Source organism: Montipora capricornis, chromosome 3, assembly GCF_036669925.1.
Source record: "Montipora capricornis isolate CH-2021 chromosome 3, ASM3666992v2, whole genome shotgun sequence".
Classification (NCBI taxonomy): domain Eukaryota; kingdom Metazoa; phylum Cnidaria; class Anthozoa; order Scleractinia; family Acroporidae; genus Montipora; species Montipora capricornis.
In genome coordinates this window covers 55,587,958-55,600,457 of record NC_090885.1, presented here as the reverse complement: position 1 = coordinate 55,600,457, position 12,500 = coordinate 55,587,958, and the positions used below count along the sequence as shown (strand labels likewise).

General features: G+C 40.3%; 2 protein-coding genes across 3 annotated transcripts in view; both read left to right on the top strand.

Annotated features, from left to right (window-relative positions):
* The first annotated feature begins 957 nt into the window (after positions 1 to 957).
* On the top strand, positions 958 to 4,459 carry LOC138040598 (uncharacterized). Its single transcript, XM_068886294.1, has 2 exons — positions 958 to 2,683; positions 2,781 to 4,459. The coding sequence occupies exons 1-2, from the start codon at positions 958 to 960 to the stop codon at positions 4,457 to 4,459; spliced, it is 3,405 nt and encodes a 1,134-aa protein (XP_068742395.1).
* Positions 4,460 to 10,788: 6,329 nt separating this feature from the next.
* Positions 10,789 to 12,500, top strand: part of LOC138041491 (TNF receptor-associated factor family protein DDB_G0285149-like) — a 5,199-nt gene continuing 3,487 nt past the window's right edge. The window contains exons 1-2 of one of the 2 annotated variants that reach the window (XM_068887239.1): positions 10,789 to 10,955; positions 11,728 to 11,799. The gene's annotated coding sequence lies outside the window, so the exon portion shown is untranslated. The remainder of the gene's footprint in view (positions 10,956 to 11,727; positions 11,800 to 12,500) is intronic. The other variant, XM_068887238.1, reaches the window with a different exon arrangement.

The following is a 12,500-nucleotide window of genomic DNA, read 5'->3' as shown; positions in this document are numbered from 1 at the left end:
CTCGCAATAAATTCCAGTTTATATGTAATTTCAAGACCTTTTCGGATTTTGATTCCTTACGATAATTATCGCGAGCAATAGTTAAAATATTTTCATTACTCATTACAAGTAATCGACGAAATCTATTAGTTATCTAAGTATATAGTACAACGTACTACACTGTTAGTAAGTTTAAGCAATTTAGTCGCCAAATAGTTGCGTGGAAAAATGCCTCCTAAGGTTGACGTAACAACGCTAATTGCAAAAAGAGACAGTGCAATAGTCTCTTTACACGATCTTCTCGAAGAATTTAACGTGCTTTTCGAAATCCAACCAGTGATAAGTATACTCGAAAACGTTTACAAGGAAGTAGAAATTAAGTACAGAAGCGTTAAAAAGCAACAAGAGGCAATTGCGAAAAAGTTGTGTGAAGCTAGCACAGAAGGCGCGGAAGAGTTAACGAAAGCTAATCGAGAGCTCGGAGAAAAAGTCAAAGTCGATTTTCTACATTGCAGTGAAAAATTCGCAACTTATCAAAAGGCGTGGAATGTTAAAAAATCGTCCGTAGAACACAATGCGCTTGATGTTATGGCAGAAGCAGTGACAAAAATGACCGAAGTGTTAGGCTCGCAAAAGAACCCTAATCAAGGACTTGAGAAATTGTCAGTTCCGACATGGGGTGGCAACAGGAAAACTTATGCCACTTGGAAACGCGAATTTACATATTGGATGATTAAATACAAGCAAGATCCTGAAAACGCAACAGATTCAAACACAAGCCAAGAAGCCTGTAATTGCAATATTCAAGGGAAAAGAAGCGTTCTCACTATTTGCCCTGTCCAAATGGTGAAGATAAAAGACAAAGACGGAAATTACATCGAAGTATTAGCTATGCTCGATAGTGGTTCAAACACAAGTTTCATCTCGAAGAATGTTGCAAAGAAACTTGGAATTCGTGGTTACTAAACACATCTCACGATGAACCTCGCAGGGGGTCAAAAAAAGTCTGAGGAATCAGAGCTCATCGATCTAGCTGTTTCCTCGACTCTGGAACAAAGCGTTCAGAAATCTATGCAAGCTTATGCCATTAACAAGCCATGCAGTTCAGCAAGAACGGTCTCAAGAACGGCATTAGAAAGTTATCCTCATTTAAAACCAATCTCAAACAATTTGCATTTATCAGGCGGAACAGTAGACTTGTTGATTGGTACAGATTTTGCAGACGCTTTCAATGATGTGCATGTGATCTCAGGGAAAAGTGGAGAGCCGATAGCTAAACGAAATTGCTTCGGGTGGTATATCATCGGACCATTTGCCGGTCCAGTAAATCGGCAGTCGACAAGAATTAGTTCAGTGGATGTTGGAACAGTCAGCGTGCTAGAGGACATGAAGAAACTTCTAACACAAGATTTGATGGGAGTAAGACCAACCGAACTTTGTACATGTAGAGATAGCGATCTCCAGGAGAACAAGTTTATCAAATCGATTTCGGAGTCCACCAAAATCGTCGACGGAAGGGTACAAGTTCGAATGCCTTGGAGAGAAGATGGACCTCCAAATGAATCTAACTACGACGCTGCTTACAAGAGAATGATTTCCTCTGAAAAGTCTTTCAAGAAAAAGGATTGCACCGAAATAATCGACTCTGAGGTACAAAAGCTGCTAGAACTAGACTTCATCACGGAAATACCCCCTTCAGACGTGAATCACAATCAGCCAGAATGGTATCTTCCTTTACAAGTGGTGTTCACGCCCGACAGAACAACCCAAGTCAGACTAGTATTTGATGCAAGTGCGAAAGGCCCAAACGGAAAATCCCTCAATGACCACCTGGAAAAGGGACCGAACTACATTAACAGTTTATTAAACGTGTTAATGGCTTGGCGGTATGATAATGTAGCATATACCGGAGACGTCCGAAAGATGTTCAACCAAGTGATGATCCATCCAGAAGATCAAGTCTTTCACCGTTTCTTATGGAGACCAAACGAAAATGAGATGGCTAGAATTTATCAGTGGAAAAGGTTGAGCTTCGGAGATAAACCGGCCCCAGACATCGCTGCTGGAGCTATCAACACCTTGGCAAAAGCTTCTCAAGATCGATTCCCAGAAGCTGCTGAAGAACTCCGTAAACATGTCTATGTCGATGACATTGGAGGATCTAAAGAAAATGAAGAAAGAAGCAAGCAAATCACAAACGAGATAGATTCCATACTTGCCACAGGCTGCTTTCAAGTCAAAGAGTGGAACTCGAACAACCAGAACATTGATCAGTCAGATCAAACTGTCGTGGATTTTCTTGGTCACAAGTGGAACAAAGCAAAGGATACATTTTCCTTCAAAAAGAATGAAATTGCTACAAGTGAGAGTCCAATCACAAAGAGGAATTGCCTTGCATATCTTGCACAACTATGGGATCCAATAGGACTCGTAATCCCAACAACCATCGAGTTCAGAATTGCTCTACAAGAACTATGGAACACAGGTTACTCTTGGGACGATATCCTCCCAGACTCAATCCAGTTAAGATGGAAGATGAATGTTCAAGTACTTAACCAACTTCTCAAGTACGAATTCAGTAGAAAGCTCAAACCAGACGATGCAGTTGAATTACCAGAAATCCATGGATTCTGCGACGCGGGAGAGAAAGCTTATGGCTCAGTCCTGTTTCTAAGATGGAAGCTTTCTAATGGAACTTACACCTGTACACCAATCTTGGTTAAAGCATTTGTGTCCCCATTGAAGAAGAAGTCAACACGACCCAGAAGAATTTCATTTTGTTAAGTCAAACCACAACCCAGCCGATGCCTTAACCAAAGGGATTGCGCCAGAAGCCTTGGAAGACTGGTTAAAAGGTCCCAAATTCTTGAGGAAGCCAGAAGAAGAGTGGCCCGCCTTCAAAGAAAGCGCACCAAACAATGAGGAAAGGAAGTCATCAGATACGAAATGTGTGCAAGTCACGACGACAGAGACCTTCCACGAATTTGTTCAGGACCCAGTTGATCAGAAACAAGTTGTCGGAAACCCTATCATGGAACATTTGATGAAATCGTGCTCAACGTTCAGAAAAGCCAGGAAAGTCATGGCATATGTTTTGAGGTTTATCAGCAACGCAAGAACAAAAGTAAAAAATCGAGACGTAATATTACTGAAAGAGTTATCACAAGCAGAACTTTGGCTATTTAAATGGAGCCAACAAAGCCTGGACAAAGATAACATAGACAAAAAGTTGATTCCATCTGAGGACGAGCAAGGATTATTACGCGCACACGGAAGGCTGGAAAATATCAGATCTCTACCAAACGAGCTCCGCAATCCAATTATCCTCCCGAAAGGACATCGACTAGTTCACCTTCTTCTCTACCACCTTCACGAAAAGCGAGCTCATTGCGGCAGCAAAAGCCTCATTTACGAATCCAGACGTCGTTTTTGGATTATAGGCGTACGTCACATGGCGAAGCATCTTACGGCAAAATGTGTGACCTGCAAGAAGTTAAGAAGAAAGCCATTAGAGCAACTGATGGGCCAGCTCCCTAGGCTAAGAGTTGCAGTGGGATTCCCAGCATTCTGCAACACGGCAATCGACATGTTTGGCCCGCTGCAGATCAGAGTTGGTCGGAAAACATTAAAGGAAGCACATGCAATTATCTTTTCCTGCATGACTACTAGAGCAGTTCATCTAGAGTTAGTAACAGACAGAAGCACAGATACCTTTCTCATGGCCTTCAGACGGTTCACGTCCTTGAGAGGAAATCCAAACAACTGTTGTTCTGACTGTGGAACAAACTTTATTGGTGCTCAACACTACTTAAAGGAAACCATGCAAGAATGGGACATCCCAAAAATCCAGAGTGCCGTTTGTGAAGAATTTTTTTGTACGTTTCACTGGAACTGGAATGTTCCACGAGCCAGCCATCAAAATGGTGTAGTAGAAAGTCTTATCAAATCTGTACGAAGAGCACTGGAAGTTTCGTCTAAGACCCAAGTCCTCACAGAAGAACAATGGAGAACCTATCTGGCACAAGTCACCTGTCTCGTAAATCAGCGACCGCTTTATCCCAGTTCCAATGGTATTTGGGAAGGTCCACCCGTCACGCCAAACGACCTTTTAATCGGGAAACATTTTCCACCTCCTGTGCCAGAAGAGCAATCAAAAGTGAATCCAAGGGATCTCGTTAGGAGCACTGAAAAGCGTGTACACGAATTTTGGAACTGTTGGCTGAAGTATTTTGCACCAGACCTGCTACCCAGGAACAAATGGTACCGAAAGAGAGAGAACCTCAGAGAAGGAGATCTTGTTTTGGAGACGGAACCTACTCCCAGAAGAACATGGAAGATGGCAGTTGTACTCGAAACATTTCCTGGCGACGACGGACTCGTGAGGAAAGCAAAGATAAAAACAGCAAATGCAGTCTACGACAGACCTATTCACAAATTATGCCTAATTGCTACCAAAGAGGAATTAGATAATCCGACTTAAGTAAATAAACACGTCAAATTAAGCTGCTCAGTCTAATTAATGGAAATTTAATTATACCTCCGCACTGGGGGGAAGTGTTTTGCATAACGCATATATTTTTGGCATAAAGATGGAACTTATAAAAGGAATAATAGGTACGTGTGAAAAGAAACGTGTTTTACATATCACGCATATTTTTGTGAGAGTATAAATAGATACGTGCCTCGCCTCATAAAGTCAGAAGAGAAGGCAACCAGAATTGTAAGTAGTTTTCTTGTATCCCTTGGCTTTTCTAGTAGTTAGTTGTGTTTTGGGAAACTTTGTAACTTATGTTATTTTCTTTCCTTTGTAGTTTGACAAAAACGTAAAACATAGACTTAATAAACTCAGTACTTGTCCAAAAATCTGTTTCCTCGACGTCTCTTCCGAAGGGATACTCATATATCCAATTCAGGTTACATCTCAGAGGGTAAATGTTCGTTTTGTAACTCAGAACCGGAAGCTCTACACCATCTCCTTTTGCATTGTAGCCTTGTGCAACCTTTTTAGAAAGATTTCGAATATTTCTTCTTCCTACTGACCAGAGAATTCGTCCACCGTACTCTGCAAGATGTCATGATTGGTATTATTTACGCAAATTGCCCTTTACTAAACTAATTGATACTAGTCGCTAAATCATATATATGGGATTGCAGAAGAAATGTGTCTCCTCCTGTTATAAACGCCTTTAATCTAAAGGCAAAAATTAAGTATGAAACGGAAAAGATTATATGTGTAAATACTAGTAACATGGACAAATTTAATAAGAAGTGGGATTTGTGCATGGGCTCTGAACTTAACCCGTAACCCGTAATATGTTTTTGAAGTGTGTTCTTAGAACTGTACGTATTTGGCTGTACATGGAATCCCTTTTTTCTTTCTTTTTTTTTTCATAATATTTAGATAGGCATTAGATAAGTATTGTAATGAAGTGTTAGTAAATGCAGTATTGTAAGTAGTGTAATCTGATGTTTTAGAATCGTATTTAATTAATGTATGTATATGTAAAATAATAATAATAATAATAATAATAATAATAATAAATAAATAAAAATAAATAATAAAAATAAATTTAAAAAAAAAAATGGGGAGCAGAAGGGTGAAAAAGTTTGACAACCAGATCCGTCGAGCTTGAAAAGCGAATGAATATTTACCGCGCTTTCTCGGAAAGCAACAAATTTCCTATAGGGGATACTTAATAATTACTCCTCCCCAGGAATGAGCGCGTCACACTTTGCTGAGTGCATAATTATGCATGCATTATAAATTTTAATTATTGAGATGCATAAAACTTTTATTGGCAAGCCAACAACACCTATATCGAAGTTGGTCTATTGACTTGGATTTGTACACCTATAATTGTTGTTACCTGCCACTGGGTATAATTGAACCACATGTGAGTTTTGTTATAACTTTCAAGAAACTTGAAAGACTAAGAACTTTTTACAATGACTGCAAAATTCTCGCTTGCTCATTGACTAATTCTTATTGTCAATAAGCGGACAGACGCATAAATTATGATATTGACGCGATATTGCTCGCGTCAGATTGTATAAAATTGAAGTTTCTCGCATTTTTGTCTCGCGTTCTTCTCGTGTTTTGACTTAAATGTGACTCCTCTGCCTTTTTGTTATTGTAAAAAACGAATAGATGTCAGTTTTTCATGCGTTTGTCCTGTTATTGATCATGAATTTCGTCACAACATTGTCAAAGTAGCTGTGGATCAATTTGTTAAATCGCTTGTGGTAATTCTTAAGTCGCGGGTCAGGTTGTTGAACATTAAAGAAATTAAATGCTGAATTTTGTAACGGGTAAAGGCTAACGGAGAAGGGGTAACGGGTAAAAGGTGAACAGTACTAACCCTTCACTCTTGACCCTTCAACCTTTACCCTTTACCCGTTACCCCTTCTCCGTTAGCCTTTACCCGTTACCCTTTAACAGTTTTCTGTTACCCGTTACACTTTACCCTTCACCCTTTACTCTTAACCCTTTACCCGTTGCCCCTTACCCGTTACCCGTTACCCTTTACCCCTGGAAAAACACTGCCGTTGCGTCGCTCACAGACGGGAGAAAGGAAGTTGTCGACAACAAGGCGGCCGGGTTTGTTATCCGGGCAACTAAAGTAGTTTTCCTTTTCAAAAGAAAATATTCAAATTGTCGATGACAAACTTTGTTGTCGAAGGCTTGATTTTTCGCTATTTGCAGTGTACAATTGCCGTCCAACAAGACCAAACCCTATTGTCTCACGTCTTACTGGCTCCAATCCTGACACTTACTAAAAGAAAAACTCGCTTAAACTATATTTTAATCTGAAACTACATTTACTAAGCTTTCTTCTGGTGTATAGTTTGTTAGGAGTTTATTGAAACTAACGCGCGTACGAGCAATTTCCCGAAGGACTCCCACGAAGGTCGGAAGTAACCTTAACTGGTGACCAGGGGATTTGATGTGTCTACATTTGGCGGTAATTTTGTGATTCATCCGGTCCGAGTTTTGTCGATCGGATTCGATCCGATCCGATCCAATCCTGGTTTTGCCAACGGCCTAAAATTCATCTGAAACATTCGAAGTCCAATAGGCGTTAATCACACGGCAGCCATGTTGAGTCCCGAGTACGGTAGCCCGTAATGGACATGGCATTTCGTAATCAGTTTTCCTGCCCCACCCAAATTTCAAACTTGAAATTTTGCGTTTAGAAACTCGAAATTTCGAGTTTACAAACTCGAAATTTAGAGTTTACAAACTCGACGTTTTGAGTTTACAAACTTAAAAATTTGAGTTTACAAACTCGACATTTTGAGTTCACAAACTCGAAATTTTGAGTTTACAAACCGGTCAGAGTAAAATACAAAGGCGTAAAATGCAGATCAAAGTTATAACTGTTGAGAAAGCCCAAACCCTTCAGAAGTGCTAACCTTAGGCCTAATTAAGCACAAAACAATATTTAGGCTTAACGGTTAGCTCTTCTAAATGGTTTGGTCTTTTTCAATAGTTACATTATAACCTAAGTCTGCAGTCTGCATTTTACACTGTCCAGTTTACAAACTCGAAATTTCAAGTTTGTGAACGCCAAATTTCGAGTTACGGAGTTACACGAAATTCCGAGTTACGGAAACTCAAAATTCCGAGTTTGTAAACACAAAATTTCGAGTTTATAAACTCAAAATTTCGAGTTTCTAAACTCAAAATTTCAAGTTTGAAATTTGAAACAGGAAAACCGATCACGAAATACCACGTCCCTTACGGGCCACCGTACCCGGGGGATTGAAATCTTTTGTTTTTGCGCACCGCAACTTCTTCCCAAACATTTCAACTTGAGGCTTGGGGTAAGAAATCTATTGTCTGTGGCCAATATGGCCGCTGCGCGAATAAGGCCCAGTGAAGCCACTTACAATCATTTGAAATCGACCTGTGAAAAAGCAGAACTCAGAGCGGAAGACTTGCATAAAGTCGCCCTCTCGAAACTCTTCGATTGAGAAATAAAAGCGAGCGAAGCGGGGTGTATCGAAAACTAAGAACCTAAGACCCCAAAAACTGGTAAAAATTAACCCCAAACCCTCAATTTGGCCAACACTAGGCCTAAAGTATGTTTTTTTTAGTTACCTCAAGCGAAGTTCAAGTCCTTCGCTTGCTACAACTTGTTTCAAAGTGAAAGCTGGGTGATCCGGGGCTACTACGTGGTTTGAGCCTCGCACAAAACGAGAGCGCACAAAACATCCCGAGAGCTGTCTTAAAACATTTGTCTAGGCCTAATTAGGCCTAACGTTAGCTTTTATGCATGTTTAGGATACTTTCTGTATTCTTACTAGGCCAAAACAAAAGTTTTAAGACAGCTCTCAGGACGTTGTGTGCGCTTTCGTTTCGTGCGAGGCTTACACCATATTTAACTGAGTAACCACTTTCCGCGTGTGGCCGTGCATCTTCATTTCCCGTCGGATGTATATATTGACCCTGTGACACTCTAGGCCTCAGAACCAACGTTAAACCTAGGCTTAGCCAAATTGAGGGTTTTCGGTTACTTTTTTCGAGTTTTCGGGGTCTTAAGGTCTTAGAGTCTGCGTTTTCGAGACACACCACGAAGCGAGCTTGAAGTTAGGTCGCGCAGCGACCGAACGAGCGACGAAGTCGCAAAAGAGCGACTTGTTTCGCCTGCAGGGATTCGAATCATAATTATAAATTCACGCGGGAAAAATGATTGACATATAGTATTTCATGGGTCATGGATTTAATTTGCTGGATTCTCACAGTATAAAAATAAATAAGTTATTAACACTGCATTGGAAAGTTGTGTATTCCATAGATCTTAAAAAGTAAGGCATTTCTAAGAGTTACAAGAGAGCGACTTGCCAAGTTTTGTCCGCAAATAAACTTAAGCTTAAATAAAATTACTCAAATTTATGATGAGTTCAGTCCATAAGGCTACCCCCTCTTTTTTTCGTTTAGCTTCGAATGCGTTTCCTGATATTGAGTCGGTCGGTCGGATTGAAAAAAAGAAAACCTAAAAAAAAAAAAAATCACAAGTGGTCTTGGAATCGGAGGCCTGGTACTCCAGCATCGTTGCTTTGGAACCAGGAAAACAACAAGCCGTGAAGCCAAAATCAATGGCGGAAACGTTGTTTGATGTTGTTGTAAAATTAACACAACATGGGAAAATTAAAGAATCAACCACCGAAACTCCTATGCAACATAAAAATGGTTTAAATAAGTCGTTGGGTCGGTCGGACGACACTAAACGGAGAAAAAGGGGATGGCCTAATTTTCTGCATGAATTTCTTTCTGAAAAATACTTTGGTGGCTATTAAGCAGAGCCTCGGGGCTTCTAAAGACCAGGGAGTATTTTTCATCCGACTGAAGCGGTCGATATGCCTCGCGCACACGGAAAAGCCACTTGGTTAGGGTCGTAACGAGATATATTTTTTCGTAACTGATCGCATATTTTTACCCAATATTTTGAACCCCGATCCCAAAAATGATGAGAATTTTGATCCCTGAACCAGCAAAAATTTGATCCCTGATCCCTCATTCCATGAAAAATACTGCTGATCCCGATCTTACGCGTTGTGATTCCAGATCCCAGGGCTGTGATCCTTGATCCTGGCCCTTTTCAGACCTTTGATCCGTTAATCCCATATACCTCGTTACGACCCTAACTTGGTCCTTCATAAGAGCGGCTAGTGGCACAACAACCAAACAAATAGACACCAATTCTCGTCTTTCACCATGTTATAAGAAATCAAAAACAAAAGGAGCGACTTCAAAGGTCAAAGTTTTTCCCGATCCTGTAAGCGAAGAGAGAAAGACATCTTTACCATCACAGTAATTTTCGATGACTTTCAGCTGGTGATCACGGCCATCTTAATGGTTTTCTTTCCGCAAACCGTACGCGATTGCGTCCTTGATTAAACGCATAAGATCTTTAAGGAAAGCAATAAACAGAACAATCGAGAACCAAAACTCGCACGCGAGACGACGAGCAGATATCCACTTATGTCTAGGTTTGCACGCAAATGCAAAAATTGCGAATTTTGCAAAAAATCGCAAAAATCGTAGAACACTAAAAGGGTAGAGAACACTGTACTCCCCAGCAAGAGTCGCGATCATCGCTTTTAGGATTTTAACGATTTCTGCGAAAATTGCGAATTTTGCAAAAAATCGCAAAATTCGTAGAACACTAAAAAGTTAGAGAACACTGTACTCCCCAACAAGAGTCGCGATTTTTGCGAAAATTGCGAATTTTGCATAAAATCGCAAAAATCGCAGAACACTGAAAAGCAAGAGAACACTAGTCCCAAACAAAAGTCGCGATTTTAACGATTTTGCGGAAATTGCGAAAAATCGCGGAACACTGAAAAACAAGAAAAGGATCATTCAACCCTTCCGGTAAACGAGGGAAAGATGACTCGATAAAGAAACGAGTTCGATGGATATTGTGGATGACACCCAACCGCCTATTCGTTCTTTCGATTTTAATACCACTCGATTGTGTGATTGAGATTCGATTTATACGATCGAGTAAATCGACATTCGATTATACGATCGAGTAAATCAAGATTCGATTATACGATCGAGTAAGTCGACATTCGGTTATACGATCGAGTAAATCGACATTCGGTTATACGAGTAACATTGTAGTACGATTATACGGTTTAAGTATCGATTCTCGTTTACACGATCGTAACATCACTGTCGAGCAACCAAGAAAGTTATCACAAGGAGACTGGTACCTAGCGGCGAATCGCCATTGTTGCAGAAAGTTATCACAAGGAGACTGGTACCTAGCGACGAATCGCCATTATTGCTGCTGACAATTCTTGGTTTTCACCCACGTGACCTTAGTCCTTGACAACCGTCGTTAACCGCCATTGTGGAGCCCCTCGAATCGTAAACAGAGACGCGTAGAGAGAGATGTGAGTGAGTTGTAGTGCGATGGTTCTCTGTATAATACCTGGCTGTGGAGTAAAATCTGGAAACAAGGAAGGTATTAGTCTATTCCGTATACCTATCGTTGTTGATAAGAACGGTGAAAGTTAAAAACAGCTTTCTGGGAAGCCTGCCTTACTCTGGGACAGATACAACGAACGAAGGACAATTTAAAAGCTTTCGCAGCGATTGACTCGCGGTTTAATGTTAGATTTTAACTTTAAGTGTGGGGTTGGACTTATTTTGCTGAAATTGTCTTTACAGGTTTAGCAATTAAAGCTTTTGCGGTGATTGCCAGTAACGGCTTTTGCTGTGAACAGTTGTGTTTTATCCTGTAAAGCTTTCGCAGCGATTTAGCACGCGTTGGTTCAGGGTTTTAGGGTAAAAGGCGAGCGAGTCAGAATTTGTCGAAAGTTGGCTTTTTTTCGATAAAGCGTTTCTCGGCCGCGTTTCCACCGATGTCTTTCCAATTCACACCACCGAAGCGCTTGAACCCCTCGAACAAGTGTGCTCAATTTCGACCGATTAAACCACAACGTCGCGGAGAAATTCATCTTCGAAAATTCATCTCATTAAATATGCCTGATGCAAATGAGGTGTTCCGGTTTTGAATATTTAATGAGGTGAATTTAACCTGAGTATCAGGCGTTTGTGATACTCAGGTTAGCAAATGTCCAACTCGGAGGCGTTTTATTCGATTTCGCTGAAATTCGACAGGCGAATGCAAGGGATGGAGCGCCCAAATTGACTGAGTTTTCCATTGGAAAGATGAATTATTTGAAGACTTCGAACGTGAGCGCTCAAAATGTCATACATTTCCCTATAATCAGGGGCACCAGAATGGCGGAAACCTAATTTGCATAAGGTTATGACGTCAGCTGAAAACCGAGAATTGCACTGATGTAAGTCATTTCGCTATTCTCTCCCCATATTAATAATAATTATAGTTTCTTTTGGGGCATTATTTGTTTGAAAGCAATGGTTTCCAATGGAGCATGATACAGTCCCAAAAGTAAATAGACGAGTTTACGCTCTTGAGTGCATCATGGACATCATGGGTAATCAGGACGAGATGGAGTGAAATTCAAAGGTTTTACGATCAAAAAAGTGCTCAAGAAATGCATTTTTGGGTTTTTTATGTTCTAAAACAGAAGATATGCGCTCAAAGGTGAGGTAGAATACATTTGGAGAGATTTACTTTTGTAGAAATTATTTTATTACATAGAGTTTATGCCATACATTTCCTATAATTCCAAAGGCACAAAATTACAGAGGATGTATGCAGACAAAAGAAAAAGCAATATTTAGGAATTCCAAAGAACGGATACCAAGTCTAGTTCCTCTCAGTTATGCACATGAACTATTTTTTTGTTTATGAAGGTGAAAGTAGAGTCATGTACAGTATATTTTGCTCTAAATTTCCATTCAAACCTTTGAATTTCCCGCCATGTAGCCCGGATTACCCATGATGCAATCAAGAGCGTGAACCCGTCTGTAACAGGTCAGTATTCTTTACATTCTCAAATCTCATAATAAACCTCTTTTACCTCTCAAAAATTTACATAGGCATTGTTTTCAATTTCTCATGTGACATCTTTTTGTC

What these genes read in the sequence shown, in the direction of transcription:
- LOC138040598 (XM_068886294.1), top strand. Translation starts at nt 958, where the DNA reads ATGAACCTCGCAGGGGGTCAAAAAAAGTCTGAGGAATCAGAGCTCATC. An exon ending in TTCTAATGGAACTTACACCT is followed by an intron (nt 2,684 to 2,780) that starts GTACACCAATCT and finishes ACCACAACCCAG; the next exon opens with CCGATGCCTTAACCAAAGGG.